The 27,584-nt window shown below is 42.4% G+C and overlaps 1 protein-coding gene across 3 annotated transcripts; it reads right to left on the bottom strand.

Annotated features, from left to right (window-relative positions):
• Window positions 1-6,093: 6,093 nt before the first annotated feature.
• RANGAP1 (Ran GTPase activating protein 1) lies at window positions 6,094-27,240 on the bottom strand. Of its 3 annotated transcripts, XM_014256707.2 has the most exons (17): window positions 27,222-27,240; window positions 26,963-27,000; window positions 25,265-25,403; window positions 24,034-24,161; window positions 23,073-23,132; window positions 22,237-22,416; window positions 21,269-21,403; window positions 19,948-20,106; window positions 19,661-19,774; window positions 18,092-18,191; window positions 17,276-17,360; window positions 16,744-16,885; window positions 16,165-16,278; window positions 15,729-15,831; window positions 13,963-14,051; window positions 12,013-12,134; window positions 6,094-7,227 (listed from the first exon to the last, which is right to left on the bottom strand). In XM_014256707.2, the coding sequence occupies exons 3-17, from the start codon at window positions 25,374-25,376 to the stop codon at window positions 7,158-7,160; spliced, it is 1,713 nt and encodes a 570-aa protein (XP_014112182.1). In that variant the 5' UTR covers window positions 25,377-25,403; window positions 26,963-27,000; window positions 27,222-27,240; the 3' UTR covers window positions 6,094-7,157. The 3 variants fall into 3 exon arrangements, with proteins under 3 accessions (XP_014112182.1, XP_014112183.1, XP_014112184.1); XM_014256708.2 differs by lacking the exon at window positions 27,222-27,240 and having other exon boundaries at window positions 25,265-25,383; window positions 26,963-26,981; XM_014256709.2 differs by lacking the exons at window positions 6,094-7,227; window positions 26,963-27,000; window positions 27,222-27,240 and adding an exon at window positions 10,282-10,655.
• Between the last annotated feature and the right edge of the window lie 344 nt (window positions 27,241-27,584).

The raw sequence follows: 27,584 nt of genomic DNA on the forward strand, positions 1-27,584 counted from the left end.
AGTCTGTCATTATTTGTTTAAAAATTAAGGGAATTAAATATATATATAATTAAGAAATGGTGGAAAAAAGTGTTGAAACCCAAAGATAAAAGCCAAATAAGATTTGATGTCTCCTACAATAAAAGATAGGGGGTAACTGGATTTTGCAATGAAAGCAATGTTCTCTGAACCTGAGAATTCTTTGGTTATAAGGATATTTCCAACAGCATTGAAGGACAATGACGGCTGAAAAATTAGCCAATAAATATATTCTAAGGATCAATTGTCAGCACAGTAAGTATGTGATGTCACTGTTATAGCAATATAAAAACATACTAAACTTATGTTGTCCTACAGCAGAAGATAAAAATTCAATGGAAATATGAACTACAGTTACCAAATGACAATCACCTAAAAAATCAGACAAAATTATTAGCAAGACACGGGCAGAAATATTGAACTGTGGATAAATAGTCTCATATCTTCTTAGCCAATCCCAAATTTAGAGATTTATGATTATTTGATACAAGAACAAAATTTATTTAAATTTCAATTATTAGTATTATGGACAGGAGAGGAGATGTTCTGAATTATTGAAATTTGACCAAGCCAGGCGCCTTCTTATGCAGCTAATAAATCACTATGGTTGTAAAAACAGATACTGACTAGCAAAATGTGTTTAAGTGAAATGAAATGATTGAGAAATAGAATGACATATGGTATGAATTGCATTAGCCTCCAGAGTGCTTGAGTAAAAGTGGATTTAACTGGATGAACTGGTGCAGTTTGCTGTCTTAACTGCTACAGCAAGATATATTTTGTTCTAATTTAAACTGCAGGACCTGGGAGAAATTCTTAGTTCCTTGATCAGGACTTCAGTCCTTACTGCCGTGTCGGAGTGATATCTGCTCTGAATCATCCTCCTCCTGTAATTTCACTTCCACTGAAAGAAAACCTGAACATGTGTGCATGAGCTGAGCTACAGCTTTATGAAATTCATCTCTCCTTCATTCTGCCCTTCCATTGCTCTTTATTTTCCTTCAGTAAGTCCCTTAACAGTCACAGAAAATACCTCACAGTCAATTATAAGTTAGTCTATAACTAAAACTGACAAACAGGCAACTTGTTTAGATGTTGAATGTTTGGATACAGTGGAATGTTGTCAAATCTTTTTTTGATTTATGGATCCCTGAAATTTTTCCACTGATGGAAAGGACAATGTACAATCTTGTTGCAAATCTACTGGTGAGCCACAGGCGGAACAAAATCTCATTTTTGCATAGCAGGTTCCAGACTAATTAACAATTAACCTGAGGAGCACATTGGACCTCCAGTGCTTGACAGGAATTTTGCCATCACCTGCAGTTTTATGGAGAGTCAGACACTTCCTTTTGGGGCAAATCATTCAGTAGGAGTCAAGGAAAGTTAAGTTTTAATAATATGTGTGTTTTGAGTCTGATCCAAAGCACACTGATTGTCAGAGGGAGCATTTGCCCACATATTCCTCTGCTAGCAGATAATTTTTATAAGGAGCAATCATTCTAATGACTCAGAATATAAACAGATAGCACGAGGTCATAAAGGTATTTCTTTGCCTCCCCTGCAAACCTCTGGCTCTTGCATGGCACAGCAGTACATATTTAGAGCCAGACAGGCTGCTCACAGAGGTGCAATGCCATCCTCTATGACCTACAGTGGTAGGACTCAGTTTTATGTGAGAAAAGGTCTGTTTAAAATCAGTAGACATGTACTGAACCCAGCATTGATCCTGAGGCCAGGAAACATCTCAGCAGTCACACAACTTCACAGCAGAGGTGATGGGTTCTCTGTCTTGTAGCAACATCACACCCAGGCTGGATTTCACTGTGCACCCAGAGAGATGTAGATGTGCACTTAAATTGCAGGCAGTGGGCAGTGAAGTGTGGTGTATATATATATATATATATATATATATACATAAAAACAACTTCTAATTTAAATCTATGATTTAAAATTTAGAAACATCTTGCTGAAATTAGACTCTGAGTTTCTGCTACCTGTAAAATGATGTATTCCAACCTTGGTGGGATTAATTATTTTATTTAAATTGAAGAACAAGTGGAGTGTACTGGAACAAAAATAAATCTTTTTTACTCTGTTTTGTGTCTGTGCTATCAGAGGATGAGAGAAGGAAAAGTTACATGTAATTCCTCAGAACAAGTTAATGAGCCTTGCCCAGCTCAGGGGTACCTGGATGCTGTGGATCTCAGTTTCCTCAGAGCATGTCAGCATCCCAACCAAATTCCATTGGCATGCAGTGTTTTCAGCATGTAGTATGAGATCACAGGTACCTCCTAACTCAAAAATTGCTATAAATTACCCACGAGTAGCATGGCTGTTAGATCTTTCAGTAGATGTGTTCATCCCTAAAGAATGTCTAACAGCTACAAATAACACTTAACCATGATTGAACTGGTGGAATGAGAGCCGGCAGTCAGAAGCCAAATGCTTTCACTATTATACATAATAAGTATTCTTTTCAGTAAAACAAACTCCACATATTTCAGGATTTAAGGCACAGAGGCTCAAAAAATCCAACGTGAGGACAGCCCACTTTGGTAAATAATCACATTTTGGAAAAATACAGGATAAATTTCATGATGGGCAAAAATGTGTTGACTTTCACAGGCATTTTGTAGAAGCAGAGGAGTTACACCATTGGGTGTCAGAGGGATCTAGACTTGAATATGCCTCAGGGGATGGAGCCACTGTCATTTTTGGCCTTTGCTATCCCACCAGAAGATGGGAACAATCCCTGCATTCCCAGAGCCCACTGGAGGAGCAGCTTGTAGCAGCAGTTATTGATCAATTTTAGCTGAGCTTGGAAAAACCACAATCTCATCTGTTTGAGATCAGAGGAGCTGATTTTGACAATTACACAGTGCCCACTTTAGGAATTGATCCAGCCTTTTCAAAGGCCCAACAAACGCAAGGAACAGATTTCAATCCCAACAAATGCAAGGAGCAAAGAGAACTCATGCACATAAACCCAGCCTTTCAGGATGTTATATCTGGGAGCATGTGTTAGTAATTTAAAGAATCCAAGGTCCCAAATTAGAACTTTACTCCCTTTTATCCCCAGTTTATCCCCCCAAGAGGCCAAGTTTAAGTGTGATTGTGTTCATTGGGAGCACTACTCACCCTTGAAATGAAGAGTTTACATCCTGAATTAAAACCACCAGCAGAACAGAGGCAGCCAGCAAAGTCAGGGAAGGAGAGCTACAAGTTATTTACATAAATCAGCTCTAGAAAGAGTTAATAAAGCCTAAAACCAGAAACATTTCATGTTCCCCGAAAGCGACAGGCAAAGCTAGGTCTAAACCAAAGCAGAATCCACCTTTGTTCAGCACTTTGAGATCTAAATGGGAGATCTAGAATATGGGGGTTTTTCTTCAGAAAAAAATGAGAATCAGCAACCACAATCAATACAAAAAAGTCTGTCACCACCACCATTCAGAAAAACCCAAATATTACCAACACCACATGCCCCAAAGAAGATATTTCCTTTGAAGACAGAAAAAACCAAGTTGTTATTACCTTTAAAAGCTGAGTCACACCATGTGGACAGTTCTGGATTGCGGCAGACTTTTGAAAAATGGGCATCCCTCTTGGCAGAGCTCTGAGATGGGATTTGATGGCTACTGATGGTAAACAACTTTTTTGGGGGGGTAGGTGAATGTAGGATGATGTTCAAGTTTGTTATTTCATAGCTCACAGATATAAATTTTAGGTAGAATAACCCTAACTGATTTATAACTGCATATTTTTGTTATCCAATTCTCTATTTCTTTTAGGCATGGGTCACATAAATATGAATCTTTCCCTGAAAATAAAAAAAAGTCATTTGTGAAAGGAAGTGTGGCATTATCACAGATCTTCCATTCACTCAGAAAGTATAAATATAAATTGATACATTTTTAAGAAGAAATTTTAATTTCCTAGGTGAGCTTTCTCCTGTTGCTTTAAAAAGGGGAATTGTGAAAAACTTTCATCAGCTGGGTAATTTTTCTTGAAGACAAAAAATTCTTCCCTGGGAGGGTGGTGAGGCCCTGGCACAGGTTGCCCAGAGAAGCTGTGGTTGCCCCTGGATCCCTGGAGGTGTCCAAGGCCAGGCTGGATGAGATTTGGAGCAGCCTGAGATAGTGGAAAGTGTCCCTGCCCATGACGGGAATGAGATGAGCTTTAATGTCCCTTCCACCCAAACCATTCTGGGATTCTGTAATTTAGTGAAAAGACTGAATAATTAACTGCTAGCATTATTTTGGAAAGTTTGATGAAATTGGATTTCCCATTTATGCTTTTTCTTCAGCATTTGATGGATTTTAGGACTCAGAACCTCTGTTCATTTCACAGGCTTGCAAGAAGTCAGAGATGACATTTTACAGCAAACTTTCCTCCAAAGAATTCTACCCATCATTTTTTTTTCTTGTTTTGCTCCTGCTCACTCCACAGTCAGGAATATTAAATATTTCTTAATTTGAAATTCAGGTATTCCAGCTCTATCTCAGAGCACAGAGAAACCCTTCTTCCACCCCTCAAATGAAGCCCTTCTTACTTCAGCCTTGCTCTCTTGCTTGTCCTGCCCTTTCTTAAAGACTGAAGAAATAACAGTGATGTAGTTTGGCTGCTGTTCAGCTGAACTCAGGGACACAGAGAGAGCGAGTGCAAGTGTTCCCAAATGAAAGGAAGAGAAAGTACTTTTAGATTACACAAATAATCATCATTAGTTGTGTTTCCTGTCAGCTGCTGGATCCAAAGACTTCTTTCCTCAGGCAGTTGAATGAAATTGAGGAAGAGTGAGGCACTCTGACAGTTCTAACATGCCAAAATTAATCTAAAACAATTTTGTTCTCATCTTCAAGAAAATGAGGCCCATAAGAGATAATGTTGCTGTCCTATAGAATACATCACAACATCCTAACTCCTCCCTATTTCTGTCTGGAGAAAAATCTTCATCTGCAGTCTCAGAACTGTGGCTGAGAACCTGAGCCAGAGCTTCCATCTTCCTCAACTGCTTGTGAGCTTTGCACCCACAACCACAGCGCACTGTAAAAGTTGTAGGTGTGTAAAATCACTGAGGGAGAACTCCAGACAGAGCCACTGTGCTGTAAGAGCAAAGCACAGACACATTTTGGCAAGCTGAGTGTTCCAGTTTGCTAAGTAGGCCACGTTTAAAAAGATTATTTTGCATATTTACAAAGGGCAAGTAGATACAAGCTAATAAGCCCCAAATTCTGAAGAAAAGCAAGACTGACCACACCAATTTGGAATCTGGCCAAAGCCCTGAAAGTCTTGCTGCCCTCATGAGTCTGTAACCACCTGACCTTTAAGAATGCTGGGGCAGTACAACCTTAGCAAGTCCTCAGAGCTCTGCCTGACAGATCTGGCCCTTTGATTACATTTATTTTCTCACAAACACTGCAAAATTGAAGAACTACTCCATGCAATTTGATAAGGGGGAGGAGAAAAAAAATCAGCATTCAAATGGTCAAAGCATCAAGCCACAGCTTTCCAGAGGGAAATCCAGCAAGACACGGGCTGACCAAATCCTGACTGTGCATGAGGTCACACCAGAAAGACTTGTGATGGAGTTTTCAGTCCAATCATTCTTAAGGAAAGCACACAGGTTCCTGTAAATATCCCTGTGAATATTCATGTGCATTCCAGCCTATTTTTCTAGCCAGTGAGATGAAGTGCTTAAATTTACCTTATCCTGGGAATGTGGGACAGTAACAAGTTCAATGTTCACCTCACGCTACTTACAGCTGAGAAGAAGGATAGTGCTCCTAAGTGTCGGCACCGCTTTTCCCATTTACACTGTGCTCGGAATTTGAGGATGCCTGGAGGGAAGCCTGCTCCTCTGCCATGTTCCTGTTTTGGACAGGAGCAGGAGACCGCCAAGAAAATAGATGGGGTGCTGCAGAAACAAGGTTTGTGACTCACTGGCTTGGTTCCCTCTCACTTTTCTGGTGCCTCTCTCCTCACACAAACCAGCTCCATTCCAGTCCCATTTTGTGTTCCACTGCAAACTCTGCAGTCACACAAATCTGCAAAACAGGCTTCCAAATCCCAGTGTAGGTTTTGCAAATCAGAGTAAGGCTGTGAAGTTAGTTTTTATTTACATAACATTTCAGGCAATCACCATAAAGATTTCTATGTTGTGAGGAGGAACGCCGTGGTGGTCAGAAGGCACATATGGGCAACATGGACAATCCTCCAGACAGATTTAGGGGCATCTGCTGCTACTTGTTCAGTGCAAGAGAAAAGCACAACCTTCTCTCTCCATATTCTAACACGTGCTTGGCTTTCAAACATGTGAACAGTGCACACAGGCCCAGTGTTTTGTCAAAGGGAAGAGAAAGGGACACATTCCACGGGGATTTCATGGATTGTATGAATTTCCAAACCAAGCCTATTTAATTAGAGTGAGAAGGAAAAGGGCAGGAAGAATAAACAACACAGGCAATGGCAAAAATAAATTTACAATAAAATATGTTCACTCCCTTAAGCAATGGCCAACATGATCAGCCACACTACACAAATATTCCAAGCCACAGCAGAAGGGGAAGAGTACATTAAAATAAACAACAGCCACACACTGCCATTGACAACAGACTTGAAAGAAGAACCAAAGGGAAACACACCTCACCCCTCTGACCCATGAGCAGCACCCCCATGGCCCAGAGAAGCAGGGCAGCAGCAGCAGCAGCAGCACAGCCTCCCTCTGGCACAGTGCTAAATGCTATAAGGCAGGAGTTCAAAGTCCAATAAAATAAAATGCCCAACTGGCTTGATGCAGATGAGAGCCCTTCTGGGCCCCACGTTAGTCTTGGCACCCTTGCCAATGCAACCAAAATGGAGAACTCTTCAATTCATGCCGAGCTCACAGCAGTACAGACTTATTGTAGCATAAGCACCTGCCCTACAGACCAGGGAATCACTTCAAGAGGATTAGGAAGACAATTCAGCAGGATTTGTTCAAGTTTATGAAAGCAGAAGGAAGGACAGACTTCCTACAGGGAGAAAAAGAAAAAAAAAGCCAACATGTCTGTATGGGCTGTGGGATCCTTTCCCACTGTGTGGCTCCAAGTTCTCTGCTGATGAGTCCTATGAGGAAGGAAGGGTACATCTCTTGTCTCTTAGAGCTGGTGGAGGGTCTGTAAGAGCATGTGGCGAGCAAATGAACAGGAGTCAAGAGCACGGTTGGGTCTGTGGAAAGAAGTGAAATAGAGATTTAAAGTACTGAATTTAAGAATGGCTTTGACTGAGCAAATAAACACTATTTACAATGCATTGGGTGTGTATGCCCAAAAACCTACAAATTTTGCCCTCAGTTCTCTCTTCCAAAACCATTCCATCACTGCTGCCCAGATCACTGCTTCCCATTCAGAGCCTGTTGTGGAAAACCCTCTCTCCTGAGAGTCCAAGTCAGGAAGACAGTGGTCAAGAATCAGAACATTTATTTCCATAACTAAAACCAATCTGCTACTGACTTTTACCTCTGCAGCCCAGTGTCTCATTTTGAGTAGAATGATGGGGATGGAAACCCCCTTCCCTGTCTTCTGGCAATGGATTTTTCCATAAAGTTTCACTGTTTAAAGCCCCAAAACACAGGAGACGACCCTGTGAGTACTCAAATCTTTTCTAACCAAGTCATCTGCTATCTATAATCTGATGGTGACTTTGGTCTCAGGATTTTTAGAGTCTTTAAGAGAGGCAGCACAACCTCCTGTCCTCTCCTTCCCTGACGTCAAGTAACACCTGACTGACTTTGCTGGGCCACCTTTCAGGCCCACAGAACATGCAGAATGCCACCTGAAAGGGCCCAAGACACAGGATGCAATAGCTAAGTCAGATTTACACAGAATAAGCTGCTCCCTGTAATGAAACCATGGAAATACACTTACAGCAGGGTTAACATGAGGCTAAATTTCTGCAATGTTTCCATTGCCTCCCAGTAATGTATATTTCTATTTCTACAGGTTAATTGCTGGCTCAGCATCACTGAAACTTTTACCAGTCTCTATCCATCCATCCATCTATCCATCCATTAGGGAACTTTCTCCAAAGAATTTTAATCCAATGTTTTCCACTGTTCTGAGAATAGAAATCATTAATTTTATCTCTCTCCCACCACACCGCACCAAAATAACCTTCAACAATGAACAGCTGTGAAGCCTACTCAGTTTGGGAAAGGGTGAGCTGAAATAAAGAGTGGAACATCTAGGAAGGACAAGGAGCTCACCTCCAGGTGGTCAGCAGACACCCAATGGCTGCAGAGGTTGTTTGCCACATCACCCCATAGCTGCTGCAGTTTAATAGAAGTATATCCTGGAGAAGACTTAACCCTTTTTATTCCCCCAAGTGCCATTCAGTGCCTCATACTGAACATGCAGTGTCACACAACTACAGCTTGGAGTTTTTATCTTCAAAGTGGCTGGGAGACATATTTCAGCCCTCATCTTTGGAAGACCCAGCCCTGCTGGCAATGAGAGAGATGGTTCCATCCAGGCAGGTGCCCATTTTTGGAAACAGAGAACCTGGACTACTGCTGCTGATCACAGACAAGATCCCTCAGCCCCCTCTCCTAACACTAAGCCTCTTCTAGCAATAAAATCCTCTGTATTTGCTATGGAGTTACCTGCCTGCCACTCCAGGCTACAGACTGTTGAAAGAGACCAGTGATGTGATGTGATTCAACAGCAAACAGCAACATAAAAAAACCCAAACAAACCACCTAAAAACCAACCAAACACAAACCCCATCATCTCCAGCAAGTCACAGCTGGGCAGGCAGACATCCACATAATTTCAGCATTTCCACCTAAAAAATTATGGGAAAGCACATGTGGATTCACAGCACCCTCTTGCGTCCAAAAAACCCAAATAAAGCTTGACAGCAAGCAGAGTAAGACAGATGCTGTTTACAGTCTGTATCCATAATTCTGTAATTATTATTGAATAGAGAACACTGCCTACAACAACAAATTGTCACAAAAGGAAGGAGGTAAGTGCCTATTCCAGAAGTCCCTTGCAGTGAAAGACAGCAGAGCTCTGGCCTAGGTAGCAACAAGAATTTACAGCTCTGAAAGCCCAAAAGAGCTAACCACAAACCAAAGGGAGAAAAAAAAATACAAAATACCACAAAAATGCATACCAGTTTTCTACAAGTGAAGGAATCATAGATTTGACAGAGTGGAGTTAGATTTGTTGCAGAAACAGAGGCCAGATGAGTTCTGAGTATTACTAGGTTAAGCAGGTAGAGGTGTATCTTTAGGATAGCAATTTTACTCTGACTGAATTCCAAGAAGAGACAAGGGATAGAGGTTAATTGAGAAGCTGTGTTGGTTTTGGCTGGGTGTCCTGGGGTGACTGGACACTGGGGCAATTTTCTTCACAGGATTTGTGCTGGAAGCAGCGCTGATAACAGGGATGTTTCAGTTACTACTGAGCAGGGCTCACACAGCATCAAAGCATTTCGTTTCTCACCCCACCAGCAAGCAGGCCAGGGGTGCACAAGAAGCCAGGAGGGGACACAGCCCCAGTTGACCCCCCAACTGTCCAAAGGGATATTCCATAGCACATGGCATCATGCTTATCAGATAAAGCAGAAACTAGCTATGATGGAGCTTTCCGGGAAAGGGTAGAAGTGGTAAATTAATTCCTTGCTTTGCTTGCAGATGGAGCTTTTGCTTTACCTATTAACCCATCTTCACATCAACCCCTGAGTCTGCTCACTTTCAGTCTTCCCCTTCTCTTCCCCATCCCACTGAGGTGAGAGTAAGTGGCTGTGTGGGGCTAAGTGGTAGCTGGGGTTTAACCACAACAGGCTGTTTAGAATGGACTGTAGGGTTCTTGAACTGCTTACATTCACCCATACACAGATTGTAAGAGCTGTTGTCCTCATCCCCTTAAGGGAAATCATTGTAAGAAATGTCTATGTTCATATAACAAAGACAGATTGCTTGTATCACTATGCAGCACAAGACAAAAGATCCCCTATAAACTCACAGCTTGCAAAAGTTTGTAAAGCAGAAAACTTCAGCTCCAAGCATTTCATAGCACCAGGGGCAGTGGAGGATTGACATTAGCACTGGTACATAGCACAGGAAGGCAGGAAAATCTGCCTTCCACTGAGAGAGGCTCTCAGCTCTCACTCAGCTTCTACAGAACCTATGAGCAGTCTCATACTTCCACCAAGAGACTCTCCCCTCTTGCGCTTGTAGTGCAATGCTCTGGATTCAATGGGGTTTGAGTTGATGAATTCATGAAGACCAAAATTTTACTCTTTATTTTGTCACATACAGGGTCATGTACAGCTTGAAAACATTTATTGGGAAAAGCCTACATGCACAGGTACAGGAAGAGGAGAGACAAATGTCTTTGCTGAACAAAATTTGTCAGGACACTTAGAATTAAGAGGCTACTCTGGGCACTGCTACCTGACACAAACAAGACAGTCAAATGCCCTTTCTTCTTCCTCTGTATTCTCAGCTTCCAGCAACTTAAATTCCATTTTGAAGGCTGGGGCCTGATCAACAAGCAAGATCAAGGCAGCAGTGTAGGAAACAGAAGCAGAAATTCAGTGATATGTCTGGGTACTTTCACATGGCAAGTTCTGGTACTTCTTGCTTAAACCTGTAATGATCGAGTTGGAGGTATATTTGTTCAGTTGGTAAAGCACATGGTCATTGGCTTGTAACCTGATCAAAGACAGAGGAGGCAGCAGGCGAAGTGTTCCACAAGAAGGGCCTCCAGTTAGCATTTGCACATGTGTAAACAAGATACTTTATTTTCCAAAACTCACCTTAGCATGGTTGGCGTTTATGGACACAAACCACTGCTGCATATCAGTTTTGACAGCTTCAGCCACAGCAATGCTTGGAAAAATTCTTTTCCCCTATCACAACTGGCCAGCTTCCAAGCCCAGCAGAACCAAGAGAGACTGCCAATATTCAACTGCATGCCTACTGTCCTTGTTTAATACTGACCACAACTATCTGATGCCTCCACCTTTCACCAGCAAGGGATCCTAAGCAGCTGCTGCTAACCCATATACCATGAAATTCAGGAAGGCTTAAGCCTCAATATGGAACCTGCCAAAAAGCTGCTCTCACCCCATACAGCATATGGTCCATGCTGAGCTAGCCACACCAAGCTCCAAATGGATTTCAGGCCTCTGCTGTTTTGCCTAAAGTGACATTTCTGGACTGTTTCTCCTCTGACTGTTGAACAGTAGTAAGTAATCCTATTGCGAATCTATTTGGTGGATTTTATTCCCCCTTAAATCTCATCAATGCTGAAGTTGACACTGACTTAATTCCAGAGAGATATGGTTTCCATAGCCATTTAATACATTGAAAGAGCTAAAGCTGGTGGGGGCAGGGGTTGGTTCTATACCCTAGTGGAAGTAACAACACTAAGTACTGGCAGTGAGTAAAAGCAGCTTCTTCAGTACTTATGCTCCCCATTTAGGTCTCAGGAAAATCACTAACTTAGTTGCTGTCACAGTAGGAAGTTCCATTTAAAAAAACAATTAAGTCTTTGTGCTTTGCAGTTTTCATCTGCTGGTGTTCAGTGTCACACAGCATGACAACTCTGGCAGAGCTCTGCTGACCCTCTTAACTCTGAAGGATGACTTGGAGGGCACAGTTAGAGCCAGCCTACCCACAGTTCACTCAAGCAGCGGCCAGAAACCCAGCAGGTTTCCTTAAGCTCAAAATATTTCTTCTGTGAGAGGCATTAGCAGTCTCTCCTTCAGAGCCACTTCCTTGCAAAGCCAACTTCCCACTTTTCCCTCTTTAGGATTTTTTTTAAACTCTGAACCTCACATACTGGGGTAAACAAGATAAAATAGAGGCCCATTAAGCTATTAATTCTCAATTTCAGAACAGACATTTAGTGGGCTTTCACAACAGCTTACATGTAGCTATTAACCCTCAAACAGTTTCACAAGCTCCCACAGAGAAAACTGCATGGCAAATACAATACTCACTTTGTAACAAAAGCTGAGAGAACTGGGACCAGGGATTTAGGGAAATAATCCTGCTGGACCATATGGTTCAAGGTCATAAGAATACCATAGAGGCTTGGAACAGTTTTGATCTTCTCTTCACTCTGAGAAATAGACAAGAAATCAGACATCAGACAACTGGGATTTGATCTAACCCACTGTAATTCACAGACAAGGAATTCTCTGCTGAATGAAGTGCTCCCACACACTGCAGCAGAGAAAGCTGGTCACTAGATTAAGTACAAGACAAAGGTGGCCAATTCCATAGTCTCCCAACACCTAAAACAATGTATCAAGAACATTCTAGTACTTATCAACTGACAGCAGTAGTAATAGGTACAGGGAAGTAGTGAATCTGAAAATGAAACAGCCAAATCTTCTCAGAGGCTCTGTGTCAAAGTGTTCAAGAGAAATTTCATCAGACTTCAGTCCATAAAGAATTCAGCTGCCTTAATTTTTATTGTATTATTCTGTAGGTCATTTTTATACCACCTCCAGCTCTTTGTCAGGCCCCCTACAGAACATGATGCAGTGTTCCCAGAACTGATTTCACAGTTATATACAAGATAAAGCCAACAGTCATCCCCTTGCTTACATGATGCATAAGTAATTCTTACTCCTAACGTGATGCTACCCTACATGTCCCAACTCTTACATTGTTTTCATTTATTTCTCTACTGGCATTTCAACAAAACTCCTCATTCTGCAGAATATGTCACAGACCTGTGTTCCTGCTGTATGACCTTGGAGCTTACAGTATTAAGAATATCTGTTGCCCACATGCTTCTAGCTACATAGGACTGAAAATGCAGTATGCACCTTCTCCACATGTAAGGGAGTGGTGATGAATTAGGCACCACAGATGACAATCAGCAGGCTGATCCTCCAGGGCTTTATCATCAGTGCCACTTCCTGGCCTGAAAGAATTCTTCAGGAGCACAGGTTTGCGCTTTGTGATTCATGCATATCGCTATTTTCCATATGGGAAAGAGGTAGCTGGCTGTCCTCAAAAGAGGCATTCTGCAGAACCAAACACCACCTCGGCTTCCATTGACCTTTCTGGGAAGTAGGAAGCTCAGTGTTGGTCCAGTATACAATGACTAGAGAGAGAGGCTAAACTGATTTTTAGGAAATTAAATCCTATCTGTGCATGTCAACAAGGGTCTGGGCCCCCAAGCTGAATATAACCAGAAGAACACTCAAACTTGTTTAATAGCAGGCTGCTATAACTGAGATTATGGCTTTTCTGTAGTTTAGAATTGTCTTAGTCCAAGTTCATATTCTCAGCTTCCAGCTCCTGAGGCAGCAAGAAACACTAACCCTTGTAGCACAAGCAGGCAAAGGTGTTGCAGACAGAACCTCTCCACAGTCACCTCACTGAAAATAAAGCTATTAATTCTATTAAAATCACAGACTTTCTACTGACCCTCCATCTTCTCCCAATGAGTTTATTCCTTGCAACTAATGACTTAACACTAGCATTTGGCAAAGAGCCTCCAAAGCATGAATTTGAATGCCATTGATCTGGCATGAGTAGCTGATACACATTTTTGAGACATGCTCTCAAGAAATGCCCTAAAGGAGCCAAATAACTAATAACATTGCCAATAACTAATAACATTGACATGGCTTTTATAGACACCACAGTCCAGCAGCAGCATTATTGCCCTACCTGCCCCTCCCTACCTTCAGGGAATGACTGAGAATGAAAAGTACATTAAGCAGATGTACAAAAAGGTGACACATCCTTCATCCTAATGCAGCCCTGCAATTTGCAGTTTCTGCTCGACCTGCAGACTTCCATTGTCCCTGGGCATCAGGCATGCACAGGCACCCAGCTGCTTCCATGGCAACATAATTACCCAAAATCCTGCCAGTCTGGCCTTCAACAGCCTGAACAGACCATGACTTAACTCTTTCCTGCTTCCTCACCTTAAGTAGTCCCATGTGGACCAAAAGGTTTGTGACGAATGCATCTGAATTAAATGTGGCAGAACTGAAGGCTTTCCTCATCAAGGCATCTAAAAAGAGATATGCACATTAATTTAAGCAATACAGGAAAAGGACATTTATGGATTTTAAGATTAAAATGGATCATAAAGAAACTAAGCTGTTAAATCAGTTTTGTGGTATAATATCTGTTAAGATTTCATTTGTCCCTGTAGCCATAAGCTCTGAAACACTAAGACAGGTAAAACCTCTTAAGTATAAAGGAGAAAAATTTTAAAAATCCAGCAGAACACACAAAGCCCACATAAGAATTCCCACACTGCCAAGCTTCAGATGCAATACATCCTGGTCCTGTGCACCACCAGATACTCTGCTCAGTGCACTTGAGCACGTTTTGTATAGACATAGCATACATATAAACATAAGCAGATGAGCAAGAGCACCAAAAGGTAGAGCCTTGACTTTTTAAAGGCCAGAACCAATTCACCTTTCATTTCAAACCACAAGGAATGAGAGAGCACAATGAGAAAGTTTGTTCAGCTGTTTTCTGGGCTCTCTCAGGACCAATACTGTGCCACAAACAATGGGCAAACCAGCACTTCAATATCTCATGTGTACAAGGGGCAAGGCAACCCATTTTTGACCTGTGACGACTCTGTTTCCTTAGAATAGGCAGAATTCACTAGAGTGGCTGTAGAACAGTGCCAAATATTAACCGGGGCCCTCACTGTCAGCTGATGGCTGCTTTTATAGAAGGAAATTGCCAGGTTCTACCTTTCCTGAAGAAGGAGGAATAAAGAATTATGTACACAAACACACTTGGGACAACAGTAATATCGTTTGTTCTATCTTTCTACTGGAGACAACTCCTAACAGGCATGAGCCAAGGTGCACTAGCTCAGTGAGGTGCCAACTGACTATTTTTCACTGACTGGATCCATAACCAACTACTGAGAACTACTGTGTTACTGTTTGTAAAACAACAGTTTCACCATGTCTATGAATTCCAAACAAAGAAATTCCAAACTAGGGAAATACACAGTAAACCACCTTAAGTGAGCTTCAAAATAACTGATCCCATTTTTTTTGCACAATAATGATAGGTAGCTCATGTGTGGGAGAATTGAACTGCTGGAGGATTTGAAAAAGATCAAAGTGGCCACATGCCCAGGATTGCTTAGAAATTCCTATTTCCAAGCAAAACCATGAAGGAATATACTATTAGTCCACACACTAATCCAATAGTACTCCAATATAGTTTGAGAAAGGGTTCTTTGTTTGAACATTGGTTTCTGTGTCTTGCTCCAGGTTGGAAATCTCTGTTTCCTGAAAAAATTAAAGATAAGAGACATCAACAAGAGGTCTCTCTTTACAATCTCGTAACACTGCACTAGGGAGACTACTTTCTGCAACACGCTTTTTAAATAAACAGCCTTGGAAAGGTAACTGACCTTAAAACACAGAACTACTGGCTATGGACAGCCCAGCATCAAGGAGATGCACTAAGGGCAGCACTGGCCCACAACAACAGTAGCTACAACAGAGACAAAGCACAAAATATGGCAGGTTCAGAATGAATCTTCCACTCCACACAGCAGTGGGGCACAGTTTTGCACTTCGTTGTCCCTGTTTTTTGTTAGGGACAAAAAGGCTCAATGGCCTGGCCCACAGGGGTCTTGTCCCACCTTGCAGCGGTGTCTATGGCACTGAACCAGGTCACACCACAAAGTGAAGAAAGATCCAGTCACCTGTTGTCTCATGCACTGCTGTTTTCACAGGGGCTTCATCTTTGAAGACTGAGGATATCCTTAGGAGGGTTGCAACTACTTTCTCTACATCAGATGTATCTGTCTGAAAGAGAAAATACAGAGATCAGTTAACTGCTAGACAGCTACACAACATGGGTCTCTGCTAGACTCTGCTAGATTCTGGCAAGAATTACTGTCTTCAGCTGACTGACATCAGCTTTGCCTTGGCCATATCAGAAGGCACAAGCAACACAAACAAAATTACTTTCTGTACAAGCTCTGATGCCAGTTTAAGCATTAGCTGTATCACCTGCTTCCATAAGGTTCTTTGGGATCACTGGAGAAAAGATTGCAAATCTAGGTCAAGTTATCACCTCTGGCAATTAAACAATTTTGAGAGAAAAAAACAAGCCCAGGCAAGCACCAGCTCACCTACCTGCTGCGCTATCAGCACAGAGCACTTTGGTCCTAGTCGCAGCAGCTTCTCTGGTGATGGGAAAGCAAGGAATGTGGCAACATCCACAGGAGGAGAGAGCACTGGAGTTGAAGCCTGAAACAGGCAGAATTCATCTTAAGTTTATTCTTGAAAGTAAATAAATTGGTTCAGCAAAAGCAGATGAGACTGCTCAGGGCACAGCTATACTAGGCCAGAATCTGTTCTGTTTGAAAACAGCCTGAGGCTGACCTAAGCCCAGAGCTGGAATGGCCAGGACATGGAAGCACAAGGACATGGCACTGCATGTACAAGGTCCCCACCACTTTCTGAACATGGAAGATTTTTGCTACCACCACTACTCAGCCTTTCCCTCCACATGTGCATACAACATGCCCACTTTAACAAAATACATTTTTCAACTAATTAATTTTATTTCCTGAATGTTATCTCTGTTACAATAGTGCCAGCCCATGCAAGAATGTGACTGCCTGTCAGCACTTTAAGTTCAGACTCCAGAATCTCACTTCCTCTACTCTTCTCCAGCTGATGAAACAAGAATCCATCTGGCAGTAAGCTTACCTGTGAATCAATTATCTTCTTAGGAGTCAGTGACTCCTGTTCTTCCTCTCTCTCCTTCAGCTGTTGTTGTTCCTCCTCCTCTTCCTCCTCCTCATCCTCATCTTCCTCTTCCTCCTCCTCATCCTCCTCCCCTTCATCATCACTAAGGTTTGAATGTTACACATTCCATAAATTAGACCTGGAATTCCTGTACACTGGCACTCAACTTTTCAAGAACAAAAGAGCAGCCTCTCCTCAAAGTTCCTACTGCAAGAAGCACATCTCACCTACACCACACCAAGAGGATGCTCAGACATCACTCACCCAGCAGGGAACAGCAAGAAAAGATCAACAAACACAATCAGTTACTAATGCTACAGTAAGTCCATCAATGAAAACAAAACAAGTTTAAGACACATCCTTAGGTGTGCTCCACACTCAGATCAACATCCACCAGCAATGAGAGTTCTTATTTTAAAACGAGATAAGTCAATGAAAGTGTTGATGAAAATTGTCAGAAAACTTCTGATTTAAACTCTGGTACTATGCCTACCTCAAAGATCCCAGCACTGATGCCATATTGAAGCCTTCAAGGATCTCATGGAGTTGCTCACACACCTCCTCTCCCAGACAGTTACCTAGGTTCATATAGAGGAAAGGGAGTAGACTTGACAGATGCACACAAGTTTGTTCTTGAGGACTTAGCTGTATATTCTTGTCTATCTCTTGTTTCTGAAATCAAACAGTTAAATGCTATTTCTGCACACCACCTTAGAGGCAGCAACACAAACTGCATTTCTCAGACAGAATCAAACAGCTGTTAAAGAAATTTCAGCAGCATTACACAATGGTTGGAGGTAAAAACCCCCTAATGCTTCAGGGTCTGGTTGAGAGACTTCCTGTTATTTCTCTTAATAGCTCTTGATCTTAGCAATTCTAAAACAAGGACACACAGCATAGCACCAGTGAAATGCAGTGACCCAAGGTATAAACAGCAAAAGCCAACAGAAGTCAAAAGTTCTCACTCTTCTGCAGAGTTGAACATAAAGGTTTTTGTTTGCAGGTATGAAGTACCTGAGATAGCATTGAATAATTAGAGTTTTACTGAAAACAGGTATAGATATCAGCTTAATCTTTCCACCTTATCAGGTGTACTAAAAATGCTTACCAGTTAACCAAGTTCATGGTTTAAGAAAGCTTTCAGGATCTAACCATTTCCTGTCCCAAGGTCATGCAAGTTCAGCTACTGAGTAGTGTTTTTATATGCTGACACTTGCAGGAACAGATTATGTGGTTCTGCCAACATTCTTCCTACTGGTTTCTCATTGGAATCAAACTAGACATACTTTGATCTAGCAAACTTACATACCATTGAGATCCAACTTCTCCAACTCTGTCTTATCTTCAATAGCTTCAGCAACAGTCAGAGCAGCATCTCGTTTGATCTCACAGAAAGACAAATTCAGTTCCTAAAAATGCAGAAGAACATTTTGTCTGCAGAATTCCTGTTAACATCTATCATACCCATAAATTTCATGGCCTCACAAGTGTCCTGGAAAAACCCTCATTTGAAGAGGCTCCCAGCAAAAAAAAGTACTACTAATTGAAAATAAAGCCTGACATACTCCTACCTCATATACTTGAAAGGGGAATTTTGAAACATACTGGTGCTTAAGAGCAGCGCTATATTAAAGGTGGTAATTTTAAAATACCTACAGACCACTGCTCACCTCAAAGGTAGCAGACATTTCAGTCCTTAGAAGTCAGCTGACGAGATCTTCACTTATCAAGGGTCACAAGAGCACTCCAAAACTCACTCTCCAGTAAGTCTAACAGAAGAAGGGCAGCTATTGTACTAAACAGATTGCACATTTCCTTTGACACCTCAGTTGCAAGTTCAGGCCTTCAAAAAACAAGCCATGAGTGGTACTACTTCTGACAGACCCAGCCAACAGAGAAACCATGTGGACTAGTAAGAGTGAAGTAATTCAACAGTCAGACACCATCCCTCACCATTCCACACTGTGCTGAATCAATCCCTTCCTGAGAAGGGATTGAATATTAACAGCAGAAGGGAAGCAGTCCTTGAACAGAATGAATCAGCTGAAATTGCTTCATGCTACCCTTCCTTAACCATTTCCACTGTGGAAAAAGCAATTTAACTTCTGTCTGTTCATCTCAACACCCCATTATACTTAAGTTTGCTTGGGAGATTCAGACAAGTTCCAGTAAAACCAGCAGAAGCCCAAGCAAGGGATCACACACCACAAAGAACCTTTCTGTACCAGGTTCATACACACAGATACTAATTTTTGTCTTCGACTGCAAGATTAGGAATCACATGTTCAGCATCTGTCAGGGCAGTTGTGACTCACAACAGGTGTTTTTAAGAGATCCTAGTTTGCTTATGTTATTGACTTCAGCCTATGCAGAATGTTGTCAGATTCAAGTCCTGTGCAAATACTGATGTAGAAGGCTGTGGTATCACCAAAGAATGAAATATACTTGGACCCCTGATTGATGCTCTAACAAAGAAAAAGCATTAACTGTATGAGCTATGAAATGCTGAGGAGACAAGCTGTTCATGAAGTCCCCTTTGTGTCACTCCCCACTTTTGAAGCTCTGGGAAGTTCTAATAGCAGGTACTTCCATCATCAGATTTCTTGAGTAGCACTTGCTGAGTTGAGCCAACAGCTGCAAAAACATCAAGCAAAGACTAAACAGATCACTGGTACACCTCCACATAGCACAGCCCTCACTGGATGGTGGGATGCCACTGATCTACAGCACAGCTTGCTGCTTTTCAGTTGTGAGCACAGAGCCTGCACAGACTGAATCTTACCTTAAAGTAATCAGTAGTGGTAGGAGAATGAACAGCAAAACATGAAATGGGAAACTTGGCGTTTTTTGAAAGAGCTGAACAGCAAGCAGACAGTACCTTTAATTTATGAAGCCCTTCTTTAACAGCATCAGCAATAGCAACAGCACCCTTGGAACGCACCAGGCAGTCCCCAAAGTTGATGACTTCAATCTGCCGAAGTGCCTTCAGAGTCTGCAGACCAAGACAGCACAGATTTAAAAGTGGACATGCAAGTAAGTGCACATCCTATTACTTCTGGAATGTCATCTTCCCCACTGCAGCATGGCATTGTTCCATCAACCCAAAGGCATTAATGCCAACCAGACTTGAGACAAAATCCAAAACAACTGCTTAGAACAACTCACCTCTGCCATGGCCACAGCTCCTTTCTCTGTGAAGGTGTTGTCATTCAAGTTTATAACCTTAAGCAGTGGATTGATAGCAAAGGCCTGTGCCAGTGCTGTTATGCCAGGATGGTTAATTCCATTCTGTGGCATATGGACCTCTTCTAAAGTTCCAATGATCTGGGAAAGGATGTAGACAAAAAAAGCTTTTAGAAATCATACTTCAGCTCAAGAGTATACTGCTCCGCCCTTAGGATTTATTTAAAATTGTTCTGAGTTTCAAAACTCCATTGGTTCTGCTACAGTGAATTATTTACCAGCAATTCTGTCACAAATCTAAGTGAAATCACAGACACATGGCAAGTGCCAGATAAATACAAAGCCCCGACTCAAAGAGACACAAGTATCATTGTCCTATATGCCTGCTCTAACTTAAAACAAGCGCTCACCTGTGGTTCAACAACACTGAAATAGACCACACAACATCACTTTAATTTCCTAATTAAAATTTACATTTTGCCCTGACCACAGAAGCAAACACATAAAACTAGTACAAATATTATTTATGGACTAAACAGCATGTCACATAACACAGTTATCAACCCCATTTTGGTAGTGCCATTCCATCTTGATTCTCCGTAAATCACATTGTTATACAACTCTTAAGTATTTAAAAAGTCTTATTTTTGCCATGATTCCTGATTACTCAAAATCACATATAGGCAGTTCTTTACAAAAAAAGTCAACCTGTAACCTGCAATATCATTGTCAATATATCTGACAACATATAATTCAGAAGTCACTCCTAGCAGCAACTGAGGTATGAAAAGGGAATTAGGTGGCCCAAACCATAGTGAATTCTCTTCCTCTCACAGAAGTGCAATAGGGTCAGCGACAGAGAAAGCCAGGCAACACTTCCAGCTCTGACCAGATGATCCTAGCAAAAACACTGGGCTGCTTTTGCCAGATAACTGAGCAAAGCAGCACTCAAGAGAACAAGCTGGGATACCTACCCCAGTGCCAGTCAACAACCATTAGCATAGAGAGGAAAAGGAACAGGACTATTAAATTACTTAGGAGATGACTATTTCTCCCTCAGGTAACTACTTTACACAGCTACCAGTTATGTGCTCAGAAATTTAGGTCATATAAACACTCCGTCACCAACTCTAATTCCACTTGTTGAAGACTCCAGTTTCAGCAGCAAGAAACATTGTGACTTCAGTGAACAGACCACCAGCTCCTGCCTCCAAGCTGAGGTAAACTCTGTGTGCATCATCTTTAGTGCTGAATCATAGCTTGCTCCAACGTGCTGTCAAAGCAGCTCTGGTTTGATACTCACCCCAAAGGCTTCAGCCAGAGCAGTGGCACCATCATTCTCCAGACGATTTCTGCCAGCCACAAATATTTTTAAAGCAAGAGGCTTGCCCTGGGCACTTGACTTCCTGTGACACTCTTTCAGAGCAGCTGCCAATATCTAAAGATAAAACAAACAGCTTAAACTCCCCCAGCATATCACTCTACAGGAATTCTGTTGTGTTTTGTAGATCCACCTCTTGAGAAACACTTTGGGCATCACTGAAATGTACCTGTTTCTACAACAGGGTATACAATAAAACTGTCTCTGCCTGCAGCACTTGCACGCTGTGGTCTCAGGCAAGAATTGATAATTTTGCAACACTAAAACTCACTGAGCCATCAAGAACATTTTGCTTCTAATCAGACAAGCATATATGGGTAAGAAGTTGACCATGACCTAACAATATACACCTGAGGCAAAGGAATTCTATGGGGCTGCCTTGGGAAAAAGCACTCATAGGAGGTCAGATCCTTCTCTACTTAGCCCTGTGAGATGAACCCAAGCAGTGTCCAGTACCAGGCTCCTACATGGATTTACTGGGGTGAGTCCAGCAAATGGTGCCTGGACCTGGAGAACTTTACTCACTAGGATAATACTGACCCCTGAGATTACTAAGGCTGGAGAGGAAAAGGCTCTGGGGAAAATATTATCCATGTGTAAAAACAGCCAGAACAAGATGAGTGAAAAAGGTGGTATAAAGAAGGCAGTCAGAAACAACTGCACACAAAGTGCAGAGAAAACACCATTTTAACACAAACTCCCTTTTTTTACTGGGAGGGTTGCTCAGCACTGGGATAGACTATTCATAGAGCTTGTGAAGTCTCCCTATTCAAAACCTGACTAGACCAAGCTTGAAGAACCTGGTGTAGTTGTAGTTGCCCTAAGCAGGGGAGTTGGCAATCACCAGAGATTGCTTCCAACATCATTCCCAAAGAGGAGATAACCCTTACCTTGCCACCACCAATGCCCATGCCACAGTTATTGAGCTTGAGTTCCTGCAGAGTGTAGCATGCAGGGCTCTTCAGCAGAGCCTCAAAGCCACGCACACCGTCTGGCCCAAAGGCATTGTCACTCAGGTCCAACTCCACCAGCTGGGCTCCAGCAGCTATGAGTGCATCCCCTAAAGAGATCTGTAAGGAAACAGATGGCAGTGGGTGGGAAGGAATGGATTAACTTTTAGTGACAACATCACTGCAGTGGCTAGGTATGACAGTGATGCTGCAAAAAAATCTCCACTTTGAAGACATTCTGCAAAGCTGCATGGGGAACCAAAACTTTTCTGCTAAATCCAGAGAGGAAGTTGCACAAATTAAGCTAAAGATAACCATAAAGCAGTTACCAAGATAGTATCCCCACCCTTTAGGTCAACTACTTTTCAAAGTTAATTTCCCGCTCTACACTGCTGAAATACTGTCTTCATCAGTGTTGAGCTTTATGTTCTGGCTCCACAGGACTCAAGGAGACGAAGAGCTCTGTAATGGTCTTAGAAGACAGAGCAATATGATCTATTTAGAAAGCTTAGCTCTCACTTTTTCTGTTGGGTCATGAAGATGTTGTTCCCCGTGAAAAGTTCCTTCACCAGCATGGACTTGCATTTAACCTTTAATCGACTCTTCTCCATCTCATAGAGGGAGAGCAAAAGAGAACCACTCACCTATTCTGAGACATTTAGTGCTAACAGCACAGAGAAGGATCAGCTCTACCAAAATGCAGACTCCCACAAAAAGCATGACAGGTGAGAAAAAGGTTTTATTACTCAGAAGTCTCAGATCTAGTTTTTACTTACCAAAGCAGGAGGGATCTCAGACCTTAGCCTGCCTGTGAACATGTCACTCCAATGACACCTCTGAAATAAAAAACATACAGATAAAACCCACTAAAACATTTAGGTCAACACAGCTGTAATAAACATTCACACATACAAGCTGCTTTACATCACCGAGGACAGCTTAATGCTGTCTCCCTTCCCTTGGGTTGTCATTTGATTGTACTAAAGAGCTGCAAGAACCAGCGTTACAGTCACTTCACTTGCAAGGATGAAGTAACTGAAATGCACACCACAAACACCATATGTAATAATTCTTGCTTGTGTTCAAGCTGGAATTCTTTTCTGCTGAGAAAATTACCACATAAAAAAGCAACAGGAAACAGAAGAATACATTAGCAATGCAGATTTTACTAAGGTATGAAGCTCAACCATCTGAACTTACTTGAAAAGCCACACTTAGTGATTAATGCATATCAATGTCTCATACCACTCTCCTTCAAGGGACAGTGTAGTGTTTCCAGTAGCACAGCATCCCCTTAACATTAGGGTAGAGCAAGAGTAGGAAAACATAGCTTGGGCAAAGATTAACCTCCTGTTGCATTTCCTTCATTACTTCCTCCCTATTGAGACATTCTCTGAAGACTCACTCTCCACAGAGCTTCATTTGAACTCAGTGTTTTGTTGCCACAGCTCTTTGTTTAAGATGCTGCCTTCAATAGAGGCCCTTCCTCACACAGCTTCCCAGCTTTAAGACTGGAAGCCTTCTAAACAGAAAGTTAGGAATGCAGAAGGTGTTCTCATTATCCCAAATTCTACAAGTTATGCTCTGTTTTCATAAGGTTGCTCTTCCTCCTGGAAGAGCCACCAAGCAAGCTTTGGGGGTACTTCAAGGCAGGTTTCTGCAGGAAGAGCCTAGACAAGCCTTCACTATTTCCACATTATTTCTTCCCCTTGACTACTGCCAACTTAAGAATCTCACCTTGAGCTCACTTTTCTTCTCCAAGGCTTTGGCAATAACCTTTGCTGCCTCCACACCCACTGTGTTGCCTTCCAGGCGCAAGGCTTCCAGGCCATCAAATTCCTCAATTTGCTTGATGACTTTTTCAGCTGCAAGAAGCAGATAACTAGTTGGTCTTTTAACCATTGTCTTGGTTACCACAGTAACCCTGAGATGCAGTAATACTTGTTCAACCTCTAGCAAAAACAGCTAGAACAACACCTGAAACAGCAATGGGAACAGAGCTGAAGTGTCAGGTCACCAGAAAGAAGACTCTCCATTCCCTACCCTGCCATCTCATATTTTTTTTCCTGTTCTGGTACCTACCCTCCTATTTGCAAGAGTAAGTTTCTTTACTTCCCAAATAAAATTCCTCTGCCATTCAGCACATAGCTTAAAAGCTAGAGTGCATATCCCTGGAGAGGTGCAGAGACTAAGTTAGAAGCAGATGGGAGAACAAGTGCCACATCAACAGGAAAAAGTTCCCACTGACTTGCAGAAGTAATCTGTTTAGCAAACATGTCAAGGTGGAAGGATTTAAGTCTACAGTAATCCTATGCAAGGCAAAGGAGCAAGCTGCAGTCTCTCCTGCCAATGGGCATTTGCTATTGCTCCCAAGCTCCAAGGCCTTTCCCCAAAGTTCAGTGCCTTTGAACTACTAAGCCAACCTATTAAAAAGCTCCACCTTTGGCATTAGCTAAAAAAAAAAAAAGCAAATATAGCAAATAACCTCTCTGAAAAACACGTTCATAGCAGAAATGTTGATCTACTATGTACATTTTTCTCCAGACATTCACATACACCAACAAGAGAGAAAGTGACCTAGTGCAGCAGGCTAACAAATCAGCATGTTCCTCTGTGCACATCTTGTTCCAGGAGCTGTGATGCACTTGTTTACTGTTTTTAAAAGGAGCACTGACTTCTAATGCCCAGTGACTGTCAAAGGCACTTAGAGAGAACACCAAGAATACAACAATTGCAAACCAGGCACACAAACCCCAGTTACAGCAGCTGCAGCACTGCCAGGGCACCAGGTCAAAGCAGGGTACCAGAAGAGAAGGAAATGTCCCTATCAGAAGCAGCTGTAGCTGATGGACCCCTGCATCACAGCTATGTTATGAAAACTTGTCCATGCGGGATTAGCAGAAGGGTTACTACAATATTTTACAGCTTCAGGGAGACACTTCCAAAGCACAAGGGTATTTTCTCTTACCATCCTCAGCTGTGTTGAGTTTAAGGCTCTGGCCTTTGAAGCTCAATTGTCCACCACCCACTTTGGTTTTGGCAAGTGACTCTGCAAGCTTAGTGATATCTTCTGATGCCATTTTCCTGCTTTTTCCAAAGGTTAAGAGCTGTCAATTGAAAGAAACTGTCACCACAAAAACTCTCTAACTACAATAAACAATCTATAAAATAACCATATTTATTTAAACACTAATGTGGTTTTTGTTATTCAGCTATCTAATTGATTTTTCGGTGTCATTACTACTTTTCCCCAGAGCTCAATTAAGATAGCTAGGCTAGATTAACATTCCAAAGCCAACCAGTCAGACGGTGCTGATTCTTCCAACACTGACAAGACTTGGGTTTTGATGGAGCTCTTATACTTCATAAACAGCAGGTAAAACTATGGATTAAGGCCACATTAAGACATTATACTTTGTGCAAGATTAACAATTACAACACAGTATTCCTCTTGTTTCAAACCCCATCCTTTAATTGTATGTGCTGCACGCTTCCCCTACTCTCCAAAGCAAGTTAGAATGAACACAGTTGCTTTTCAGTGATATTCCCAGTAGTGCCCTTGTCAGCACAGTTCCAGAACCACCGAGCTGCTGAAAACATTGTGTGTGCAGCATACAAAACTCTCTCAGCTTCCTCAGTGCTCTTTCCCTTCAGATGTTCCACACAAATTCATCACATATTAAACAGGATGATCATACACTTACAATAAATTAGTGAGCATTTAGCCTTGAGGCATAAGTCTGAAGCTAGCCATGCCTGGTAGCATCTGCATAGCATTATTTAATGAATATTAATCACTCTCTGAAGGAACTGGCCTCTATTCATTGAGCAGGATAAACAGAGTACATTTCTTATCCCACTACCTCCACTGGTATAAAAAGATTATAAAAGGGATAAAAGACTACACACAGTTAATGCTTAGAAACCACACACTTAGACTTTAGACGTCAGAAGAGATGAAGTTTCATTCCTACAACAGAAAACTGGTTCCCTTCCATTCTTGTCTGATTAGAAGTGACCCCACACTCTTGTAGCTGTTTGAGGTCAACAGTGGTGGTTTTAAAATATCCCCTATACAAAAGCTGTATATACATACTTTCCTCCTGATACCCATCTGTGAAGCTTCCAGCTTCCCTAGAGTATGACTTCTCTTCAGGGGTCTTTAATTTTAATATCGCTTTTGGAAACAAAAGGTAAAACTCTCCAAGGCTGAAGAACAGTATTTTTCTAGGATGACTATCCTCTCAAGTAGGTACTGTCAGTAGAAAGAAACCCACGTAACTTACTCCACTCCTACCAGACCATACAGATGCCAAAATCACAGACACTCCCAGCCTCTGCCAATCTAACACTGGGAAGGAAGAAAAAGAGGTCATCCTCCATACCCTGAAAGCTTTACCAGACAGGAACAGTAGTTACATCTGCAGAAGTCAGTCTGCCCACCTATTTCAATTAACAACTTTACTTTTAAAAAAACAGTTCCATTCTACTACGATCAACTTCTTTACAGATGTACTCCTCCTCTTGGCTTCTCTTTCCCTTGAATCTCCTTTGTCACTCTTCACCTTACGCACAGGCTGCCTCCTAATCTCAACATGCAAATCCAGCATCACATCCTGAAGCATGTTTTGCAGCACAGGTCAGGAACACCCAACTGACAACCTACCAGAGGTCTCTTCACTGTTAACTCTTCCACAGAGAAAGCTTTGGGAAAAAAATAAGAGAAAAAAAAAAAGAAAAAAAAAGAAAAGAGAGTTAGTCTATTTGGCAAACACAATCAAGATCTGACAATGCCTGAAGACAGGTTTCCTTTAAAATTAAAGGCTGTATGAAACTTTACACTTCCTGATGATCAAAGAAGTTAGTTCAGACGAATACTTTAATTACAACACTTCGTCGACCCCAACAGACAACACAGCGGCTACCTGCTGCTCGCCCGGGAACGGAGGCCCCGGTAGCACGGGGCGACAGCCCGAGGTCCCCGCCCTGCCAGCCGCGGAGAGCCTCCCCGCGTCGCTCGCTCCAGGGGCGAGCCAAGGCTCCGCTCTTCGCCCACGGGAGCCGCCAAGCGCCGGCCGCACGCTCCTCCCCAGCCCCGTGTAACGGGGCCCAAAGCACGACCGGAACGCCCCATCCCGCTCCGCGCGGGGAGAGGGAGCCGGGAGAGGGACCCGCGGACGGACACGCGTGACGCGCGCCCACGAGGGGCGAACTCCCGCCTACGCGTGGGAGCGCCCCCCGCAGGCGGGGCCGAGGAGCGCGTCAGCCCGCAGGATCGCCACATCCCA

Source organism: Pseudopodoces humilis, chromosome 5 (assembly GCF_049639895.1).
Source record: "Pseudopodoces humilis isolate 2021_Gansu_Grassland_sample_001 chromosome 5, ASM4963989v1, whole genome shotgun sequence".
Classification (NCBI taxonomy): Eukaryota; Metazoa; Chordata; class Aves; order Passeriformes; family Paridae; genus Pseudopodoces; species Pseudopodoces humilis.

Bases quoted from the DNA above. Each gene is read 5' to 3' on its own strand.
- RANGAP1 (XM_014256707.2), bottom strand. From the start codon at position 25,376: ATGGCATCAGAAGATATCACTAAGCTTGCAGAGTCACTTGCCAAAACC. The intron at 19,775-19,947 runs GTGAGTTGTTCT...CTTGGTCTGCAG, and splicing joins GAGCTGTGGCCATGGCAGAG to ACTCTGAAGGCACTTCGGCA. The intron at 16,886-17,275 runs GTAGGCATAGTA...TTCAAACCTTAG, and splicing joins TCAGTGCTGGGATCTTTGAG to TGATGATGAAGGGGAGGAGG.